The sequence below is a fragment of the Hemiscyllium ocellatum genome (assembly GCF_020745735.1).
Source record: "Hemiscyllium ocellatum isolate sHemOce1 chromosome 27 unlocalized genomic scaffold, sHemOce1.pat.X.cur. SUPER_27_unloc_3, whole genome shotgun sequence".
In the NCBI taxonomy this organism is placed as follows: domain Eukaryota; kingdom Metazoa; phylum Chordata; class Chondrichthyes; order Orectolobiformes; family Hemiscylliidae; genus Hemiscyllium; species Hemiscyllium ocellatum.
In genome coordinates, this window is record NW_026867498.1 from 506,852 (window position 1) to 530,368 (window position 23,517).

The 23,517-nt window shown below is 47.3% G+C and overlaps 1 protein-coding gene across 1 annotated transcript in view; it reads left to right on the top strand.

Moving 5' to 3' along the window:
• The first annotated feature begins 478 nt into the window (after nucleotides 1-478).
• The window catches only part of LOC132808062 (zinc finger protein 585B-like), a 45,997-nt gene continuing 22,958 nt past the window's right edge, over nucleotides 479-23,517 (top strand). Inside the window, exons 1-3 of the mRNA XM_060821972.1 lie at nucleotides 479-618; nucleotides 6,811-7,992; nucleotides 9,405-9,413. Of these exons, the coding sequence (XP_060677955.1) occupies nucleotides 7,213-7,992; nucleotides 9,405-9,413 (789 nt within the window). The 5' untranslated portion in view covers nucleotides 479-618; nucleotides 6,811-7,212. The remainder of the gene's footprint in view (nucleotides 619-6,810; nucleotides 7,993-9,404; nucleotides 9,414-23,517) is intronic.

Consider the following 23,517-nt stretch of genomic DNA (forward strand, 5'->3'; position numbering starts at 1 on the left):
TGGCCTGCTTCCACACTCTGGGGATTCTGTGCAGGGAGGGGGTTTTGGAAAGTGTGTTCTTTCCCCCACCTTGTCTCAGTCAGTTCCCTTAACTCAGCACCGCCCTCCCAACCTGCAACCTCCTTCCTGACCTCTCCGCCCCCAACCCACTCCGGCCTATCACCCTCACCTTGACCTCCTTCCACCTATCCCACCTCCATCGCCCCTCCCCCAAGTCCCTCCTCCCTACCTTTTATCTTAGCCTGCTTGGCAAACTCTCTCCCACTCCTGATGAAGGGCTTATGTTTATTCCTGAGATGCTGCCTGACCTGCTGGGCTTTATCCAGCAACACATTTTCAGCTGTGTTCTCTTCCCCTTCTGCTGTCGGCGGAGCGCATGCGCAGTGCAGCGTGGTGGGGTCGGTCTTGCCCCGCCCCCTGTACCGTCCCTTTTCCTCGCCCCGCTCCTACTTCCTTTGTGACGTCACAACGCGGAAGTGACCCGGTCAGTTTCAGTGAATCTCCCTCCCTCTGGGTAACTCTTCATCCTGGGAGGGAGACGGAGATGGGAGCAGGGGAAACTGTTCACTTGTAGCAACTGGAGTGAATCCAGGGAGGGAGCAGACTCTGCAAACTCAGGTATGTGTCTTAGTTACCCGGGTGAGGAGGGACGGAAGGATAGAGATTGGGAAGGGGGAGGGCTGGATATCTTGTCTGTTTTTAAGTTTAAAATGCAGCCGATTCCCACCAGTAACTGCAACAGGTACAAGTACAGTACATGCAGTATTCCTCATTGCAGCTTCAAACCGGTTTTGCATCCTCTGTTCTTCCTCCGCCTTAGCTCCAGCACATTCAACTTCCTTCCCTCATTCCCATTCCCCCGCCCTGATGTTCCAAGCTGACCCGCAAATGATCGGTTGGTCCCTCCATTCTTTCCCGGTGGCGTCCATTCCTCTTGTCTATTTCTTGCCTTATCCGGCCATGTGCGTGAACAAAGTGTGAGCGTATATCCTCTCTCACTGCCAGCTGCTTCCTTGTATGCGAAAGCAACATTTCCTCCCATTTTCCGCCGACACTGAGCCTTCTGGCCTCCTCGATTGTGACTTATTTTGTTTTCGCAGAAGCAGGAAACAGATGCTTATAACTGTTTGTACGAGCATATCTAGTTTAACCTACACCCCCTCGCCTCACAGCACCTTTATCTGTAATATCTACCATTGTTTGCAGGCACATTTCATTCTTGTGTGCACATTTTAACTAATACAGAAGCAATTATATATTTCCTTCACATAGTTTTCACTCTTGTTAACTCCACTCTTGGCTGAAGCAATTATACCATGTCATTAGTTTATTTACCTTGCAGAAGCAATTATGGTTACAGAAGTAACACTGCTTTACTCATGTCCCACAGGGGTGACCCTACAACCTTGTATAAAATAATGTGGGGCATGGCGAGGGTAAATAGACAAGATCTTTGATCTGCGGTTGCTCATAGGTTTCTTTCAAATCTCACCCTAAACCTAAGGGGCAACTCCTGTGTACAGAGGGTGATGTGTGTAAAGAATGAGCTGCCAGAGGAAGTGGTGTCTGCTGGTACAATTACAACCTTTAAAAGGTATCTGGATAGATATATGTTGGGAAGCATTTAGAGGGACATGGGCCAAGTGCTGGCAAATAGGACTAGATTGATTTAGGATATCTGGTCAGCATGGACTGTTTCTGTGCTGTACATCTGTGATTCTGGCTTGCCACTAATATTTGGCACGTCTGTATGTTCAGTTTCTCCCTGGTGTTGGTGTTAATGCCTTGATGTCTTATTTTGCTCCCCACTTCCTGGGGACATTAACCATTTCCTGCTGCATTAGCACTGCTGCCTCACAACGCCAGAGACCTGGGTTCAATTCCCGCCTCAGGTGACTGACTGTGTGGAGTTTGCACATTCTCCCCGTATCTGCGTGGGTTTCCTCCGGGTGCTCCGGTTTCCTCCCACAATCCAAAGATGTGCAGGTCATGTGAATTGGATGTGCTAAATTGCCCGTAGTGTTAGGTAAGGGGTAAATGTAGGGGTATGGGTGGGTTGTGCTTCGGCGGGTCGGTGTGGACTTGTCGGGCCGAAGGGCCTGTTTCCACACTGTAAATAATCTAATCTGGTTGTTCTGATCCGGACTGCTATCCGGATCTTCGGATTTCTGGGATTGGTCAATAAACACACCTGGAAATGACTCTTTGTCAATCACACAAGCAATAGTTTATTCTTTGATATAGCTGGGTTGGTAGACTCTGATCAGCCCAGAAGGATTAGATTGGATTCCCAGCAGGATGGAAACAGGCCCTTCGGCCCAACCAGTCCACACTGACCCTCTGAAGAGTAGCCCACCCAGACCCATCTCCCTCTAACTAATGCACCTAACATTATGGGCAGTTTAGCATGGCCAATTCACCAAACCTGCACATCTTTGGATTGTGGGAGGAAACCCATGCAAACGTGGGGAGAATGTGCAAACTCCACACAGCCAGCCCCCCCCCCCCCCCCGAGGCTGGAATTGAACCTGGGACCCTAGTGCTGTGAGGCAGCAGTGCTAACCACTGGGCCACCAATGAGTACTCCCAGAGTGCCAGAAGAATCTGCCGACTTTTACAGAGTTTGTATAGAACTTATATACACTGTTTTGAGTCAGACATTGGTTGTTACTATGTGATCAAGCTCAATCAGATCCCGCAAAGTCCTCGTGCATTTTTGACTTAGCCTAGGGTGGCACGGTGGCTCAGTGGTTAGCACTGCGGCCTCACAGCACCAGGGTCCCAAGTTCGATTCCAGCCTTGGGTGACCATCTGTGTGGAGTTTGCACATTCTCCTGATGTCTGCGTGGGTTTCCTCCAGGTGTTCCGGTTTCCTCCCAGTGTCCAAAGATGGATTGGCCATGCTAAATTACCCATAGTGTTAGGTGCATTCGTCAGAGTGAAAATGGGTCTGGGTGGGTTACTCTTCAGAGGGTCAGCGTGGACTGGTTGGGGCGAAGGGCCTGTTTCCACACTGTAGGGAATCTAATCTAATCTAATCTATCATAATTTCTTGTAGACGACCTATTCTTGGAAACGTATTTGGCCTGTCTGGTGGTTAGGGTTAAACCGTTGCTTCTGCGATTAATGGTTAGGTTCACATTTGTTATTTCTGCATTTGCAATTTTTTTCACTGGATTTATGTCAGTCTGTGGTTTCTTGTTTGTTCTGAGTCGCCAGTATCTGCCTGACTCAGTTCCCACCGAGTTAGCCAAGCAGAAGCTATTTTGTCCTACCTCCCATGTTCAAGTGGAGATTTGAGGTGGCCCAGGGAATCCTTTGTGGACTCAGACCTGTAAAGCCTCTCTCTTGGTTTATCCTGGAGATCGTACTCTTTGGAAGCCTGGAATAAAAATCTCTCATCATAAAGTCCCAAAATGCAATTCATTTCAATCCAGAGCAGATAAGCACTAAGAGTTAATTTTCTACGGGATTCAACAGCCTCAGCACTAAAATGGTGTCTCTCTCTCTCTCTCTGTCTCTCTCTCTCTCTCTCTCTCTCTCTCGTGTCCTTTTGAACACTCAGGTCAGCAAAGATTTAATTTGTGAATGCCCCGCTTGCAAGGGGTAGTAAGAATCCATTATAATGGACAAGATCCAACCATTAATTACAAAGTTATGGATAGTACCTAGTCTTGTTTCAGGGTCAGATTCAAAGACTATCCATAATTTCACGAGGGAACAGCTGTGAATGTTATCACTTGGTGTCCTGTTCACACAGATTCACCGATGCTGAGGCAAACCTTCTTAATTGCCTTACAGCATCCTGTTATCACTTGGTGAGCCCAGGTGTCCCTATCTTTAAGTTCTCTCCTCTTTCTGAGCCTTCCTGCCTGTTTATTTTCTAGTGCAGTAAATGTGTTCAATAATTCAGCGTTACATTTTAGTTTGAATGTTTAATGACAAGTTTTAAGGCTGTAGACTTTATCACCCAGATGCCCACACCCTCATTCCTCCCTTTGATTGCACCGCGATCACTGAAAGAGAAGGCTAGTCCAAACGAATGCCCTTCAAGGTGGTCCAGCCATCAACATCCTGTAGAGCGGCACCACCATCTTCGCGGCTCATCTGGTCATATTTATCATCACCATTGACACGTGGGTGAGCCATCGGATCGCAAAAGGAGCATCCTCTGGGGCAAATCTATATCACTAAGGGACCTCATAAGCCGAGCAATTAAATACCTAACAATAGCAATACCAACAAACATAAATAGCTAAATTGATAAGCCAATTGTACCATCAGCCTGACCTGCAGTTTCCCCAATTGGTCCCTTCAGTCATTCTGTCAAGGAATACCTGGATCTCTTCTTGTATCTTAGTAATATTGCCAGTGAGATCGGGAATGCCCATAGTGCATTTATCTTGGACAGTGGTGCAGACCTCACCCTCCCGGGCGAGTATATAGTCTAAGGCACGCTGATTCTGCACAGAGTAAAGACACAGGTCTGATAATCCCAGTTTACTCTGTTCCAGAGCCTCTTCAGTCTTATTTCCTCGAATGGTCAGACCACAAAAGAGGGAATTGCGGTTCTTTTGACTTGTCACCCCTGCCGATCCCTCCAACCTCAGGGTACTCTGGATTCCCCAGCCTATCGGATGTCCTGTATTGTTACCCAGTCCGTTCCAGGTCCATGTGCCGCTTCAGGCCTGCTGTACCCCAGCCAGTGTTACTCCAGCTGTTTGTATACACAGACCGGAGCTATTGGAAAGTGATATTTCACTTCGCAGGGTCGGCAGCAGGAAGACTGACGAATAGTATGGAATCGGGGACTGGGGACTGGGCAAGTAAGTCATCTCCTGATAGAGAGGAGTAACATACTCCTGCCTCTGGGGTGAAGAGCATTCTGTGGGCCTGTATAAATAAGTTGTTTGTGGATTGTGGAGTTTTCCCTATCAAGCTTCCCTTTTCTCGAGTCGGCCTGTCCTGCAAAAAGGGATGGTGTTCCTGGGCGCCCTTAAAATATTTACCATAATAACGGGGTTGACCATTTTTATCCTCACGAGGCTTGCTTCTGCAGGTAAAATCAAAAAACCATGGTAACGACATGGTAACTCCCACTGATTTCTACTGTCCTGGTGGACCATCTGGTCTTTCTGATGTAAGAGTCCATTGCAATATCAATCTTCATCACGTCCCACACGTCAAAGGCGTCTGGTCCGGTGCACTGGACCACATCTCCTCAGCATGGGTGGTGGATAATCTCTGATCATTCCTGGTTGCATCCATACTTAGTGGCTTTCCCCATCAGGATGTTGTACGTGATCAGAAAGGTGAGGAGATAGGCGATTCCCCCCCCCATGTCCCTCCTCTTAGTTCAAGTATCTGTAATAAGATTAACATTTAGAACAACAGGAAAGTTCAAAAGCCCAACTGGACAGGGTCCACTCCTTTTGTTGGGATTCCAGTATTCACCCCTCCTCTTCCCCACTTTTGATTGGTGCGGTCAATCAATTTACAATGGTGCAGTTGGACCCAAGCTGAGTGCCCAGCGACTTTGACCACCGTAGGGGTGGGAAGTAAAACCTGGAAGGAGCCATCCCAACAAGGTTGGAGACCTTTGCCAGTCAAGGTCTTGACGAGCACCAACGAACCCGGCTCTACCCGTGACGAGGCTGAAAGGGAGGGAACATCGCTGTAGGCCGCACGCTCCTGGGAGTGAAAGGCACGCATAACACTAGTTAAAGCAAGAACATAACCAACCATTGCTTCGGTCACGTGGTGGACGGGGACTGAGAAGGGAGCCGAATCGTTCCAAGGGGTACAGAGAGGGTGACCAGACAGACTCTCTGCTAGGGACAGTCACGTCTTGCCCACAGACATGGATCCCATCTGGAATGAGGCCACAGGGATTAGCATAACCAGGAGAGGCCAGACTCAGCCATTAATTTGGCAAGTTTAGTCTTGAGTCTGGTTAAAACATTCACCAAGGCCGGCCGCCTGAGGATGATAAGCACCATGCAGTTGCCGACAAATACAAAGCTGGGAACAGAGTTCTCCGTTAATATTACCTACAAAGTGTGGTCCATTGTCCGAGCTAATGCATGCAGGTATACTGAAGGAATTATTTCCTTAAACAAAATCTTCACCACAGTCTCAGCAGTAGTGTTAGAAGGAGGGTAGGCTTCAATCCACTTAGAAAAGACATCAACAATAAGCAAAACATTTACAGCAACTCAACTCATTTCTACAACTCAATGAAGTCCAGTTGAAGTGTCTCCAAGGGACCCTCCAGCAAGGGAGTTCTCGTAGAGATACTTGAACTAAGAGGTGGGGGATCGCCTACCCACTGACCTGTATGATCACGTACAACATCCTGATCGGGAAAGCCACTGACTGAGTATCGATGCAATCTGGAACAACCTGAGATTATCCTGATGTCATCTGGCGCACCAGACCAGACGCTTTCAACGTGGAGTCGCTTGAGCGATGGCGTGAGCTGCCAGAGGAAGTGGTGGGTGCTGGTACGATGACATGTCAAAAGGCTCCTGGACGGGCATCTGAATATGAAGGGTTCAGATGGGTCAGGGCCAAGTGATGGCAAATGCGACTGGAGTCATCGAGATGGACAGTACGGAAACAGACCCTTGCTGACAAGATAGCCAACCTTCAGGGGAATTAGAGCGGAGTGAGAACAGAGGGGAAGGGAGAGTGGGATGGTGCTTTCAATTTTGTGGAACAGCAAAAGAATATTCCACAGAAAGTAGAGTGGCTTGTTCTGAATTTCTACCCTGCACTGATAGTGATGACTTTTGTAATCTCTTTTTGCAGACTATTTGAAAATCTGAAGACTGAAGTTTCAAAATCAATGGATGGAAGGCTTATGTCCAAAACATTGACTCTCCTGTTCCTCGGATGCTGCCTGACCTGCTGTTTTGCCAGCGCCACATTTTTTGACTGACTCTCCAGCGTCTGCAGTCCTCACTTTGTTGTTAATGTCTGACAGTCACTCAATCCATTGGGACCACAACAATTTTTGACTGAATTCTGTGAGAGGGATCAACACTTTTTGGTTCCTGTTTGAGGACATTTTCAACATCAGGTGGGACTGGACGAGAGACCCCACTGTTGAAGCACACTGTGTGGAGCCTGAAACAGTTATACAGCCTGGGAAGGGGATTTCACGACAGGGAGGGGCTCTACACGTGTTTGTGTGCAGCTGAAGCTGTGGCCATGGAGAATCCTGAGGAATCCCGCCCTGTGGAGAAACCGTGGAAGTGTGGTGACTGTGGGAAAGGCTTCCGTGTCCCGTCTACCCTGGAGACTCATCGGCGCTGTCACACCGGGGAGAGGCCATTCCCCTGCACCGACTGCGGGAAGGCCTTCAGAGATTACTTCCACCTGCTGAGGCACCAGCGGAGCCACACGGGGGAAAAACCCATCAGCTGCCCAGATTGTGGGAAGGCCTTCATATTTTTCTCTGCCCTGTTGGCCCACCAGCGGGTCCACACAGGAGAGAAGCCGTTCAGCTGCCCAGAGTGTGGGAAGGCCTTCAGGTATTCCTCCAACCTGCTGACCCACCAGCGTGTCCACACCGGGGAGAGACCGTACACCTGCCCTCAGTGCAGAAAGAGCTTCACCTGCTCCTCCAACCTGCGGAGCCACCAGCGGATCCACACCGGGGAGAGGCCCTTCAGCTGCCCTGAGTGTGGGAAGGCCTTTCACGATTCCTCCACCCTGCTGACCCACCAGCGGATCCACACCGGGGAGAGACCCTTCAGCTGCCCCGAATGCAGGAAGGGTTTCAACTGCTCCTCCCACCTGCGGAGCCACCAGCGGATTCACACAAGGGAGAGGCTCTTCACTTGCTCTCAGTGCAGGAAGGCCTTCAGCTATTCCTCCACGCTGCTGATCCACCAGCGGATACACACCGGGGAGAGACCATACATCTGCTCTCAGTGCGGGAAGGGCTTCACCTGCTCCTCCAACCTGCGGAGACATCAGCGAGTTCACGTGCCATCGCAGGGAGATTGAAGGAGTGACGGCCGAGTGCCATTATCGATTGGAATATCAACCCGGTTCCGGGGACTCCCGGGTTTGAATCCCGCCACGACAGATGGCAGAATTGGTATTCGGTCAGAAATGTGGAGTTGGGAATTTAACAATGAGACAGTTTCAGGGAGGGGGTGGTAGGGGGAGAAAGCCCCCATCTGATTCCCTCTCTCCCTTGTTAGGGAAGGGAACCGCCATTGTGGGAAAGGATACACTCAGTCGTTCCAGCTGCATCCTTTACCCGGTCTGGCCTACACGTGACTCCAGACCCACAGCAGTCTGGTTGACTCTACACTGCCCTCTTTCCCCCCCCCCCCCCCCCCCCCACTGGCAAAGGAGCGGGGAGAAACTTACTTGGAGACAGGGTATGGGTTGAAATTGCTGAGTGAGGCAATACTTCCTCCGGGTTACGGCTGAACCAAGGATCCAGTTACAAAGGGACAACTTGGTGCTGACCAATAGTAGAGACAGTGAGGTGGGGGGCTGGGGGAACAGGCGAGGTGTGGTGTGTGCACTTTCACCCTGAGCTGTTCAAATAGCAACTACGTTTTCTCTGCCTCTTTGCTGGGGGGATCTGAAACTGTAACAAAGTTGGGTTGCAATAAAGGTTACCTGAACTTACCACCGGGCTCAGACTCTCATTGAAAGCTTTGAGCTCCAAGAGGTTTTTGTTTTAAAGCTGCTCATGTCTTTCAGCCTCCTGCACGAAGTTTAGAACATAGAACAATCCAGCGCAGAACAGGCCCTTCGGCCCTCGATGTTGCGCTGACCTGCGAACTATTCTCAGCTCGTTCCCCTACACTATCCCAAAATCATCCATGCACTTATCGAAGGATTGTTTAAATCTCCCTAATGTGGCTTACCATGCCCTTACCACTCTCTGTGTAAAGATCTTGCCTCTGGCATCTGTCTTATAGCTGTCACCCCTCAATTTGTAGTTATGCCCTCTCTTGAATAAGGGCACAACATTTGCACTCCTCCGTCGACAATGAAGACTCAAATATCAAAGCCAAAGGCTCTGTTATTTCCTCCCGAGCTTCCCAGAGATTCCTCAGATAAATCCCATTGCCTCATCTGTACAATCTTGCCTCATCAACACATAAGCCTCATGGAACAGCATCATAAGACACAGAACTTGTATCGAAAGATCAGTGTCATACAACTGATAGAATATATTGAACAAACTTAGATAGTCTTCATCTCATAGTTTGTTCAATATATTCTATCTGTTAGAATGGGTGTGGGCTTTGGTTCATTAATATGTAACAATGTTCTTGAGATGACATAAGGTTTTATAAAAATAAATATCTCCGCTCAGACAATGCATTAAAGGTGTGAGATTTGTGTCTGTCAGTATTCCAATCTTGAATCAGACTGGTTCTGTTTCCAAAGTCGGAATTTGTAAAATATTACATGGATTGACTGCCTGCAGATTGTGTGCTTTGTGAACAAAATTGAATGTATCTGCAAATATAATTCTGCCAATACAATTTCACCCCAAAGAGTGGTGTGTGTGTGTGCATGGGAGAGTGAGAGTGTGTGCATGTGAGTTTGTGTGTGAGTGTGCACAGAAGTGTGTTGTGTATGCTTAGGAAAGTGAGTGTGTGATGGAGTATGAGGCTGTGAGTGTGAGAGAGTGTTGAGGGGTGTGTGTGTGTCTGTCTGTCTGAGAGATAGAGTATGTGTGTGAGAGAGAAGCTTAATAAAAGCAAGGGGTTGCATTTTTTTGCTAAAACAAGGACTTGTCCAGATAATGGTTGGGCCATGAGTCATGTTAGAGAACAGATAAACATGGAGGTGGGGGGAGGCAGTGTTCAGGTACATAGTTCTTTGTCTACCAGTGATGCAACTTCCAGAGTGGTTAAGGTGGCGTTTTGCAATATTGTCTTCATTGTTCACAGCACTGAGTATAGGGGTTGGGACATCATGTTGAGGTTGTACAGGATGTTGGTGAGGCCACTTTCAGAGTACTGAGTACAGTTCTAGTGAGCCTGTAATAGGAAGAATACTATTAGGGAGAGTTTAATAAAGATTTACCAGGATGTTGTAAAGACTGGAGGCTTTGAGTTCTAAGGAGAGGCTGAGACTTTATTCACTGGAGCACAGGAGGTTGGGGGTTGACCTCATTGAGATTGATAAAATCATGAGGAGTGGAGGTAAGGTGAATCGAAAATGGCTCTTGCTTAGTATAGGGGAACTCAAAACTCGGGGGCATTTTCTTTTAATGTGAGGAGAGAGATTTAAAAGGAAGCGGAGGGGCAACATTTTGAAAGGGTGATTTGCATGTGGAATGAACTTGCTGAGGATGTGGTCGATGCAGGTACAGTTACAACATTGAAACAGCATTTGGATGGGTACATGAATACAAAGGTTTAGAGGGAAATGGGCCAATTGCAGGCAAGTGAGACTGGTCTAGTTTGGAATCCTGGTGGGGATGGACGAATTGTGGAAGTGGGCCATTCAGCCCATCTATTTTACTCTGGCCCTCTGAACAGTATCCCATACCCAACTCCTTACTCCGTATTTCCCATGGCCAATCCACCCTAACCTGTACATCCCTGGTCACTATGGGTAACTTAGCACGGCCAATTCTCCCTAACCTACACTCTAATCTATAAATTACCTTCTCAAGAATGTAATTTAAGTGCAGAGCTTTTCTGAGAAACATGTCAGTTTGACTCAACATTGGGACACAGACAGAATTCACACCTATTGTCTCTACTTATAAACAGGGCAACGTCTCTTCGAAATGTAGATTCATTTAGATATAACTGCGTCACTTTACATATTAAGATATCCCTTTGAATGTGCCACATCCCTTTGAAATGTAATCTCGTTCATTTACATCTCTGTATTTGCGGAAATACCTGTTAAAATGTCCATGTCCCTTTAAAATGCAGATTTCCCCCTTTAGATATGAGGCCGTTCCGTTAGATGTCGGAATATGTGTTTAAATGGAGCGGTGAGCTTTCCCAATGTAGACAGGGCTCCTCGAAACGTGGCAGTGTCCCCCCCTGCAGCTGCAGAGCGAGACAGGAGAGTTTGTTTTTGTGAATGAGCAGTTGTAGCGCGAGGTGGCTGTTGCTTGGTGACGGTGAGGCTCCCCCGGCCCCGCCCATCCCCCCGTGCAGACGTCACGCGGGGGCGAAGGCGGTTGGGAGGAGAAGTCGCTCGAGCGAGGAAGCGGCGGGAGGGCGGCCGTTAGGAAAATGGCGCCGTGCGGCCCGGGGCAGACACCGGTATTTTACACTCACTTTCCATCTGCTTTTACTGGCGCTTGTGCTGTTTGCCCCTCACTGTGTGTTTAATCCTTGTGCTGTTTACCCCTCACTGTGTGTTTAATCCTTGTGCTGTTTACTCTTTGCTGTTACTTGTGCAATTGCTGAGGGTAGTGTGTAAATACTAGTGAAGGAGATTATGCACCAGCATGTACATGTTCCTCAGTCATTGAAGGGGCAGCTGCAAATGTGTTGCTGGTCAAAGCACAGCAGGTTAGGCAGCATCTCAGGAATAGAGAATTCGACGTTTCGAGCATAAGCCCTTCATCAGGAATAAGAGAGAGAGCCAAGCAGGCTGAGATAAAAGGTAGGGAGGAGGGGCGATGGAGGTGGGATAGGTGGAAGGAGGAACGTGGCTGAAGAGTTTCTGTGCAGAGGAGATGACCTGGGGGGTGCAGTGAGAGAGGGACTCACTGAAATCCTTGTAGAGGGACCTCCTTCCACCTATTGAAACTCTTCAGCCACGTTCCTCCTTCCACCTATCCCACCTCCATCGCCCCTCCCCCTAGTCCCTCCTCCCTACCTTTTATCTCAGCCTGCTTGGCTCTCTCTCTTATTCCTGATGAAGGGCTTATGCTCGAAACGTCGAATTCTCTATTCCTGAGATGCTGCCTGGCCTGCTGTGCTTTGACCAGCAACACATTTGCAGCTGTGATCTCCAGCATCTGCAGACCTCATTTTTTACATTGAAGGGGCAGGACCTGTTGAGAATGGTTAGTGAAGTATGTGGTGAACTAAGCCCGTTTAACATGGAGATAGTTTGGTATTTGGAAAAATATATTTTTGTATTATTTCGAGTCATAAAAATGTACAGCACATGAACACACCCATTTGGTCCAACCTGCCCATGCCAACCAGATATCCTAAATTAATCTAGTCCCATTTGTCAGCACTTGGTTCATATCCCTCTAAACCCTTCCTATTCATATACCCATCGCGATACCTTTTAAATGCTGTAATTACACCGGCCTCCACTACTTCCTCTCGCAGCTCATTCCATACATGCACCATCCTCTGCATGGAAAAGTTGCCCCTTAAGTACCTTTAATATCTTTCTGCTCTCACCCTAAACCTATGCCCTGTAGTTGTGAACCTCACCCCCACTCTGGGGAAAAGACATCAAAAAAAAAGTTGAGCAGCCAGACAAAAGCTATAAAATATTGAGCCACATGGTGAAAAAGAACTGTGGCTCTACCCTTTATTTCTACTCTTGGCATTTGAACACTTAACATCTGTCAATAACACCAGCATCGCCACAGAGCACATTGTGTCTGCTCCTCGGTGTGAACAACAGCACACCTGCTCGCTCATGTCACCAATACATTGTCCATGCTCCTCGCTGTCGGCAGAAAAGGAGACATCACTTATCTCTGTTCCTAAAGGTTTTCCCTTTATTCTTAAAGCTGTGTCCTCTGGTCCTCGTCTCTCCTACCAATGGAAACATCTTCCCAATGTCATTGTACAGTGGGGATGAAGCCCTAACCCGTCCAGTAATTTCTGGTGGGTGAGACTGGGCCTCAAGGTTAGAGGGAGTAGTTTTCAGACAGAGATGAGGAGGAACTGCTTTTCCCAGAGGGTCGTGAATCTACGGAATAGTCTAGATTAGAGTGGTGCTGGAAAAGCACAGCAGGTCAGGCAGCATCCAGAGCACAGGAAGATCGACGTTTCAGGCAAAAGCTGTGTCTTATGATCTTATTCTCCACAACCACCTGATGAAGGATCAGCGCTCTGAAAGTGAGTGCTTCCAAATAAACCAGTTGAACACTCACCTGGTGGTGTGATTTTTAACTTTGTCCAGGTTAGGATGGATTGACCGTGCCCAGAGATGTGCAGGTTAGGTGCATTAATCAGGGGGTAAATGTAGAGCAGTAGGGGTAGGGGAATAGGTGTGGGTCTGTTACCCTTCAGAGGGTCGGTGTGGATTTGTGGGGTTGAGTGGCCTGCTTTCACACTCTGGGAATTCTCTGAAGGGAAGGGATTGGCACAAATACGTTGTTTTTTTTTGGCTTCCCAAAATCAGACCACCTCACCTCTCAGCAGTATCCCAGTGTTGTGAAAGATATTAACTTCCAGGTGGAGTTATCCAAAATTCAGAGAGATGTCAGTCTTGACGTTTTTGCTTTTCTGCCCCTGGAAGATCCTGAATCAGCACCTTCAGGGGAATGAGTTAGATCAGAGTGAGAACAGAGGGGGAGAGAGAGTGGGATGGTGCTTTCAATTTTGTGGAATAACAAAAGAAAAGAACTTTCCGCAGAATGTAGAATTCCTTGTTCAGAATTTCTACCCTGCACTGACAGTGATGACTTTTGTAATCTCTTTTTACATTTCAGGATCTGAAGATGGAAGTTTCAAAATCAACAGATGAAGGCCTTACGCCCAAAACGTCAACTCTCCTGCTCCTCGGATGCTGCCTGACGAGCTTTTCCAGCGCCGCACCAACTGACTCTGACTCTCCAGCGTCTGCAGTCCTTACTTTGACATCCATGTCTGACAGTCATTCAATCCAGCGGGACCGCAACAGTTTTCAATTATGATTCTGTGAGAAGGAGCAAAGCTTTTTGGTTCCTGTTTGGGTACGTTTTCAGCATCAGTGGGACTGGATGAGAGACCCTACCATTGCAGTGCACTGAGTGAGGAGCGTGTAACAGCTATACGGTTTGGAAAGAGGAATTCACGGTGGAGAGAAGCCCCACATGCGTTTGTGTGGGGCTGAAGCTTCGGCCATGGAGAAACCCGAGGAATCCCGCCCTGTGGAGAAACCATGGAAGTGTGGCGACTGTGGGAAAGACTTGTTTCCCGTCTGCCCTGGGGACCCATTGGCGCAGTCACAGTAGGGAGAGGCCGTTCCCCTGCCGTGACTGTGGGAAGGGCTTCAGCAATTCCTCCAAGCTCCAGCCCCACCAGTGGATCCACTTAGGGGGAGAGGCCCTTAAGCTGCCCCGAGTGCGGGAAGGACCCAAGCCGCCTCCTTGCTGACCTCCCAGCGGGATCACTTGGCATTGCAGGGGGATTGAAAGAAAGATGGCCGAGTGTCTTTACCAACTGGACTATCAACCCAGTTCCAGTGGCTCCCGAGTTCGATTCCCACCGCGACAGATGGTGGAATTGGAATTTGGTCAGAAGTCTGGAGTTCAGAATCTAACGGTGAAACCATTGTCGGTGGGGTGGGGGTGGAAGAAAACCCCCATCTGATTCACTCAGTTCTTTTTTAGAGAAGACTTGAGCGGGTATTAGAGCAGTCGTCCCAGCTGCATCATTTACACGGTCTGGCCTACACGTGACTCCAGACCCACAGTAGTCTGGTTGACTCTACGCTGCTCATCCAACTTACTTGGATACAGGTTGAAATTGCTGACTGAGGCAATACTTCCTCCAGGTTAAGGCTTTACCAAGGATCCAATTACAAAGGGACAACTCAGTGGTGACCAATAATGAAGAAAGTGAGGGGTTGCACTTTGACCTTGAGCTGTTTTTAAAAAATTGCTCCTTTTTCTACGCCTTTCTGCTGGGAGATTCTGAAGCTGTAACAAAGTTGGGTCACAATAAAGATTACCTGAACTTCACACTGAGCTCAGACTCTCAATGAGAGCTTTAAACTGCAACAGGCTTTTGGTTTAAAACTGCTGATTTCTTACAGGAGAAAGTGAGAACTGCAGATGCTGGAGATCAGGGTCAAGATTAGAGTGGTGCTGGCAAAGCACTGCAGGTCAGGCAGCGTCCGAGGAGCAGGAAAATCGACATTTCGGGTTTGTTCCAGACTGCAACGTCCTTACTCTGTCAACCATCTGTGAGTAAGGTACTCTCTTCACAACTCCTTTTCCATTTTTTTCATTCTGGGCTTCAATTTATGACTTGCAGCAACTGAAAGGAAAGAGAATGATTCCATGGAATGGACAGATTCGGGAAAAGTTTGCTTATAAACAATGTTTCATGTATTGAGTGAATGTAAAGAGGAAGTGGTGGATGCATGTTCAGATGCAACGTTTAAAAGACATGTGGATAAGTACATGAATAGGGAAGGTGTGGAGGTATATGGGCCAAACACTGGCAAGTGGCACTAGTTTAGTTTGAGAACATAGTCAGCGTGGAATAGTTGGACTGAAGGGTCCGTTTCTGTGCTGTCTGACCGTAACTGTTCTGTCGTGGTCTTAAAACCATTTTCATGCCTTCCACTTTAAATGTGGTTACTGTACCTGCATCCAACACACAAACCATAAAAAAAACCCTCATACACACAACATAAAAATCCACACTTTATTGTTCAAAACTCAGATGAACTCAGCCTTGAATAAATTCAATGACCCCCTAACTGCAGGAAGACATCCCCACTTCTAATCTCAGTTCAGCCTGCTAATATACCACTTGCCTTGCTGCACCTGTCTGACAACTGGCATTGACTGATGTAGAAGGATGCTGCTAATCAAAGCACTGATCACAGGCTGGTCTGGTTTCAGGACCTGATTGCTCTATCCTCTCTTGATCTCCCTGTTCCCACAGACTAAGATGTCGGTCTGTTCTCAGCTCTGCTGGATTTCTGCTCAAGCTTGGACCCCGCCTTTTATAACTTCTGGAATGATAAAATATTCAATCAAGACCCAAGCCACAATCTCCCAGCCTGTCAACTATCCTAATACAAGGTGTAGTCATAGCAGGGAATCAAACAAGAAAAATGAAACAAAATCATAAATAAATAGGTGCATGTGCTTAATGTTTGTTCATGAGGAAGTAAACCAGAAATAGGAGACTCCCAGGAATCTCAGTGCCCTACTTAAGGAATTGTCACCCTTACACCTATTAGGATCCAGCTATGAATTACAACAACATTTACACCAACAGAAATAAAGCATCGGTTATCAAATAGAGATATACAGCACGGAAATAGACTGTTTCTCTATCTCATGCACACACGAGATAGATCATCCATGGGGGTGAGTTTGTATTTGCAGCATGATGTTTGCAAATACATTCTACTTTGCAAGGTTTGTAGTTCAGGTTGAGGTTTAGGGTGTAGGTTTGCTCGCTGAGCTGTAGGTTTGATATCCAGACGTTTCATTACCTGGCTAGGGAACATCATCAGTGGCGACCTTCAAGTGAAGCGAAGCTGTTGTCTCCTGCTTTCGATTTATACGTTTATCCTGAATAGGGTTCCTGGGGCTTGTGGTGATGTCATTTCCTGTTCATTTTCTGAGGGGTTGATAGATGGTATCTAGATCTATGTGTTTGTTTATGGCGTTGTGGTTGGAGTGCCAGGCCTCTAGGAATTCACTGGCATGTCTTTGCTTAGCCTGTCCCAGGACAGATGTTGTCCCAGTCAAAGTGGTGGTTTTTTTCATCTGTATGTAGGGCTACGAGGGATAGAGGGTCGTGTCTTTTTGTGGCTAGCTGGTGTGCGTGTATCCTGGTGGCTAACTTTCTTCCTGTTTGTCCTACGTAGTGTTTGTGGCAGTCCTTGCAAACCCCCGGAACCCTATCCAGGACAAGTATCTAAATAGGAAGCAGGAGGCAACAGCTTCGCTTCGCTTAGAAGTCACCACTGATGATGTTACCTAGCCAGGTAATGAAACGTCTGGATATCAAACCTACAGCTCAACGAGCAAACCTGCACCATAAACATTCTATTTTGCTGAAAGACTGCACAATCTGCAGCAGTCAATACATGTAATATATTGGAAATTCCACTTTGAAAATAGATAATGGGCCCACTACTTTCTGGATGTGAGCATAAGTGGTACAGTTGGTATGTTTGCTGATGTCACCAAAATTGGAGGTGTAGTGGACAGCGAAGGAGGTTACCTCAGATTACAATGGGATCTTGATCAGATGGGCCAATGGGCTGAGAAGTGGCAGATGGAGTTTAACTTAGAGAAATATTAGGTGCTGCACATATTGGTAAGGTCTTAGGGAGTGTTGCTGAACAAGGAGATCATGGATTGCAAGTTCATAGCTCCTTGAAAGTGGAGTTGCAGGTTGATAGGATAGTGAAGATGGTGTTTTGTACGCTTTCCTTTATTGGTCAGAATATTGAGTGCAGGAGTTTGGAGGTCGTGTTACTGCTGTACAGTTGGAATATTGTGTGCAATTCTGGTTTCCTTCCTATGAGAAAGATGTGAAACTTATGGGTGGCACGGCTGTACAGTGGTTAGCACTGCTGCCTCACAGCGCCAGAGACCCGGCTTCAATTCCCACCTCAGGTGACTGTGTGTGGAGTTTGCACATTCTCCCTGTGTCTGTGTGGGTTTCGTCCAGGTGCTCCGGTGTCCCCACAATCCAAAAATGTACAGGTTAGGTGAATTGGCCATGCTAAATTGCCCGTAGTGTTAGGTGAAGGGGTAAATGTAGGAGTATGGGTCTGGGTGGTATACACTTCTGCGGGTTGGTGTGGACTTGTTGGGCTGAAGGGCCTGTTTCCACGCTGTAAGTAATCTAATCTAATCTAAAACGATTTACAAGGATGTTGCCAAGACTGGAGGATTTGAGCTATAGGGAGAGACAGAACAGGCTGGGGCTGTTTTCCCTGGAGCGTCCGAGGCTGAGGGGTGACCTGAGAGGTTTATAAAATCATGAGGGGGATGGATAGGATAGATAGACAAAGTCTTTTCCATGGAATGGGAGAGTCCAAAACTAGAGGTCATAGGTTTAGGGTGAGGGGAAAGATATGAAAGAGACCTAAGGGACAACCTTTTCATTTAGAGGGTGGTACGTGTATGGAATGAGCTGCCAGAGGAAGTGGTGGAGGCTGGTACAATTGCAATATTTAAAAGGCAACTGGGGGGATATGGGCCCCGTGCTGGCAGGTGGGACTAGATTGGGTTGGGATATCTGGTCGGTATATACGAGTTGTCCAGGTTCAGGTGGATTGACAGTACTAAAATACCCATAGTGCCCAGGGATGTGCAGGTTAGGTGCATTAGTCAGGGGTAAATATTGAGCAATAGGGGTAGGGGAATTGCGTGGTGGGTTACCCTTTGGAGGATCGGTGTGTAGTCTTTGGGTCGAGTGGCCTGCTTCCACACTGTGGGGAGTCTCTGAAGGGGAAGGGATTTTTGTAAACTGTGCAAGGCAACGCAGGCGTAGTGCGGGGGCCTGCTGTTGGCCTTGCCCTGTAAGTAATCTAATCTAATCTAAGGAAAGGTAACCAGAATGTACTGCTTCGCTCAGGCTCTCATTGAAAGCTCCAAGCGGTTTTTGTTTTAAAGCTGCTCATTTCTTGCAGCCTCCTGCACTAAGTTTCCAATGTCGTGTATCAGATGGAGCAGTGAATGAGTAGCTGGTTTCATTAGAAATTATAAACTTTTCAGGAGTGCAGGCACTGCATCGTTTCATTGGCAGTTTACTGGCAGCGCCGGGAGGTATGGGCTGTGTTCATGAGAAAGGAGGTGGAGGTGCTGCTGTTGGACTAGGTGGGACAAGGTTTAAAAATCACAACACCGGGTTATAGTCCAACAGTTTTATTTGGAAGCACTAGCTTTCGGAGCGCTGCACCTTCATCGGGTAGCTGTGGAGCAGGATCATAAGACACAGAGTTCAGAGCAAAAGGTCAGTATCATGCAACTGATATATATTGACAAACGTAGATTGATGTTAAGCATTCAGCACACTTACCTTAATTGTTGACACCATTGAATAAAGGAGTTGGGACATCATGTTGAAGTTGTACAGGATGTTGGTGAAGTCACTTGTGGAGTACTGAGAAGGCTTCTGGTGGCCCTGTAATAGGAAGAATACTATTACAGAAGGTTCAGTAAAGATTTACCAGGATGTTGCCAGGACTGGAGGGTTTGAGTTATGAGGAGAAGCTGAGACTTTCTTCACTGGAGCACAGGAGGTTGAGGGGTGACCTCATTGAGATTGATATAATCATGAGGGCTCTAAGTAACATGAACATCAAATAGCGAGGAGCCTGCACGGTTATATCAAGTGAGTGGGGGAGAAATTGTGGCATTTGGACACTTTACATCCATCAGAAACAGCATCTCCATAGAGCATACTGTGCATGTCAGGTGCGGTGCCAGAAGACTGGAGGTTGGCTAACGTGGTGCCACTGTTTAAGAAGGGTGGTAAGGACACGCCAGGGAACTATAGACCAGTGTACCTGACATCAGTGGTGGGCACATTCCTGGAGTGAATCCTGAGGGACAGGATGTACATATATTTGAAAAGGCAAGGACTGATTAGGGATAGTCAACGTGGCTTTGTGCGTGGGAAATCATGTCTCTCAAACCTGATTGAGTTTTTCAAGGAAGTAACGAAGAGGATTGAGGAAGGTAGAGCAGTAATGTGATTTATATGGACTTCAGTTAGGCCTTCGACAAGGTTCCCCATGGGAGACTGGTTAGCAAGGTTAGATCTCATAGAATACAGAGAGAACTAGCCATTTTGATACAGAACTGGCTGAAAGGTAGAAGACAGAGGGTGGTGGTAGAGGGTTGTTTTTCAGACTGGAGGCCTGTGATCAGTGGAGTGCCACAAGGATAGGTGTGGGTCCTCTACTTTTTGTCATTTACATAAATGATTTGGATGCGAGCATAAGAGGTACAGTTATTAAGTTTGCAGATTACACCAAAATTGGAGGTGTAGTGGACAGCGAAGGGGGTTACCTCCGATTACAACAGGACCGTGACCAGTTAGGCCAACGGGCAGAGAAGTGGCAGATGGAGTTTACCTCAGATAAATGCGAGTTGCTGTGTTTTGGGAAAGCAAATCTGAGCAGGACTTATACACTTCATGGTAAGGTCCTTGGGAGCGTTGCTGAACAAAGAGACCCTGGAGTGCAGGTTCATAGCTCCTTGAAAGTGGAGTCATAGGTAGATAGGATAGTGAAGAAGGCGTTTGGTATGCTTTGCTCTACTGGTAAGAATATTGAATATAGGAGTTGGGAGGTCATGTGGCGGCTGTACAGGACATTAGTTCGGCCACTGTTGAAATATTGCGTACAATTCTGGTCTCCTTTCTATTGGAAACTTATGAAACTTGAAAGGGTTCAGAAAAGATTTACAAGCATGTTGCCAGGGTTGGAGCATTTGCAGTAGAGGGAGAGACTGAACAGGTGGGGCTGTTTTCTCTGGAGTGTCAGAGGCTGAGGGGTGACCTTCTCGAGGTTTACAAAATTGAGGGGCATGAACAAGATAAATAGACACAGTGTTTTTCCCTTGAGTCGGTGAGTCCAGAAATAGAGGGCATAGGTTTAGAATGAGAGGGGAAAGATATAAAAGAGACCTATGGGGCAATTATTTCACACAGAGGGTGGTACATGTACATGGAATGAGCTGCCAGTGGAAGTGGTGGAGGCTGGTACAAATGCAACATTTGAGGTAGTATTTGGATGGGTATATGAATAGGAAGGTTTTGGAGGGATGTGGGCCAGGTGTTGAGGGACGGAACTAGATTGGGTTGGGATATCTGGTCAGCATGGACGGGTTGGACAGAAGGGTCTGGTTCCATGCTGTACATTTCTATGACTCTATGCTGGTTCAGCAAAAGCCGCGCATGCTCTTCGCTGTATGCAAATCCTTCTTCAGATGGACCAATGAGAAGCCAGACAAGGAGCCTGGTCCTCCTGCCAATCAGACAGCATCCGAGGAGCAGGAGAATCGACGTTTCAGGCACGAGCCCTTCCTCGGGAATGATGTGTGGATGTAAAAAGTGGCCTCAGCATCCGTCCACACCATTCACTGCCAGTTGTCTGACGGGTGCAAGTAATCAGCAAGGCAAGAGGTTTATTAGCAAGAGGAATTGATTTCAGAAGTAGGGATGTCTTCCTGCAGTTAGGGGGTCATTAAATGTATTCAAGGCTGAGTTCATCTGATTTTAGAACAACAATGAAGTGGATGTTGATGGGGGTGGGGGGGGGTAGGCAAGTAAAATTATTTTAAGACCAGTACAGAACAGTTAGAGTCATACAGCACAGAAACAGACCCTTCAGCCCAACAATTGTGGGCGGCACAGTGGTTAGCACTGCTGTCTCACAGCGCCTGAGACCCGGGTTCAGTTCCCGACTCAGGCGACTGCCTGTGTGGAGTTTGCACGTTCTCCCCGTGTCTGCATGGGTTTCCTCCGGGTGCTCCGGTTTCCTCCCACAGTCCAAAGATGTGCAGGTCAGGTGAATTGGCCATGCTAAATTGCCTGTAGTGTTAGGTAAGGGGTAAATGTAGGGGTATGGGTGGGTTGCGCTTCGCCGGGTTGGTGTGGACTTGTTGGGCCGAAGGGCCTGTTTCCACACTGTAAGGAATCTAATCTAATCTAAATTGGGCTCCTCGGATGCTGCCTGAACTGCTGTGCTCTTCCAGCCCCACTAATCCAAAATCTGGTTTCCAGCATCTGCAGTCATTGTTTTTACCTTCAGCCCAACTACTCCATGCTGACTATATCCACAAACTAAACTAGTCCTACCTGCCTGTGTTTGGCCCATATTCCTCCGAACCTTTCCTATTCATGTACTTATCCAAATGTCTTTTAAACGTTGTTACTCAACTTGCATCCACCATTTCCTCTGGACATTCATTCCACACACAAACCACTTTTTAAAAAAAAAGTGCTCATGTGTTTTTTAAATCTTTCTCCTCTCACCCTAATTTGCTCCCTAATCTTGAAACGACACATGCCGTTCACCTTATCTTTGCCCCTCATGGTTTTGTCAACTTCTATACAGAGAACAAAGAACCTTGCAGCACAGGAACAGGCCCTTCAGCCCTCCAAGGCTATGCTGATCGAGATACTCGATCTAAACTTGTCACCTATTTTCTAAGGATCTGTATCCCTTTGCTCCTGGCCCATTCATGTATCTGTCTAGATACATCTTAAATGATGCTCTCGATCCCACCCCTACTGCCTCCTATGGCGATGCATTCGAGGCACCCACCACCTTCTGTGTATATCTCCCTCAAACCTTTCCCCTCTCACTTTGAACTTGAGCCTGAGTAATTAAGACTTCCCCTCTGGGAAAATAATTCATCCTATCCACCCCTGTCTACACCTCTCATGGTTTTTAGGCCTCAATCAAGACACCCACCCACCCACTTTACCTCCTTATTTCCAATGAAAATAATCCTAATCTGCTCAACCTCTCCTCATAGCTACTGCTCTCGGTAACAGGCAACATCCTGGCGAACTCCTCCGCACTCTCTCCAAAGTATCCACATCCTTTTGGAAATCTGGTGACCGGAATTGTACGCAGTATTCCAAATGTGGCCAAACCAAAATCTTTTATATCTTTAACATGACCTGCCAGCTCTTTTACTCAATCTGTCCGATGATGGAACGCGTGTTGTATGCTGCCTTGACCGCTCTGACATGCATTGCCACCTTCAGAGAACAATAGACATGAATACCCAGATCTCGCAATAAATCAATTTCCCCTGGACCTTTCCATTTACTGTATGATTCGCTCTTGAATTGCATCTTCCAAAATGCAAGACCTCGCATTTGTCTGGATTGAACTCCATCTGCCATTTCTCTTCCCAACTCTCCAATCTATATATTCTGCTGTATCGTCTGACAGTCCCCTTCACTCTCTGATATTCCATCAATCTAAATGTCATCTACAAACTCGCTAATGAGGCACCCGACACCTTCACCTTTCAACCTCTTGTGCTCCAGTGAAAACAAGTCCCAGCCTACCCACCAATAGGTGTGAATTCTGTCTGGGTCCCAATGTCGAGTCGGCCTGACATTTTTGATAGAAAAGCTCTGCATTTAAATTATGTTTTTGAAAAAATTACTTGAAACAGGTTCTGGGATTAACATACCAAAGAACAGAACCCCATTCTAAAAGATGAATGATTTAATCTAAATTGTTTAATGTATCACATCTCCATGACACTGGATTCCTTTGGATATAAACAGTCTAATCATCGTATTCTCCATAACCACCTGAAGCAGCAGCAGCACTGTTGGTTAGCACTGCTGCCTTACAGCGCCAGAGATCTGGGTTCAATTCCCACCTCGGGCAACTGTCTGGGTGGAGTTTGCACATTCTCCCCATGTCTGCGTGGGTTTTCTCCGGTGATCCGGTTTCGTCCCACAGTCCAAAGATCCGCAGGTTAGGTGAATTAGCCATACTAAATTGCCCTTAGTGTTAGGTGAAGGGGTAAATGTAGGGGAATGGGTCTGGGTGGGTTGCTCTTTGAAGGGTCGGTTTGGGCTGAAGGGCCTGTTTCCACACTAGGTAATAAAATCTAAAGTAAATCTAATCACTCTGAAAGCTCGGGCT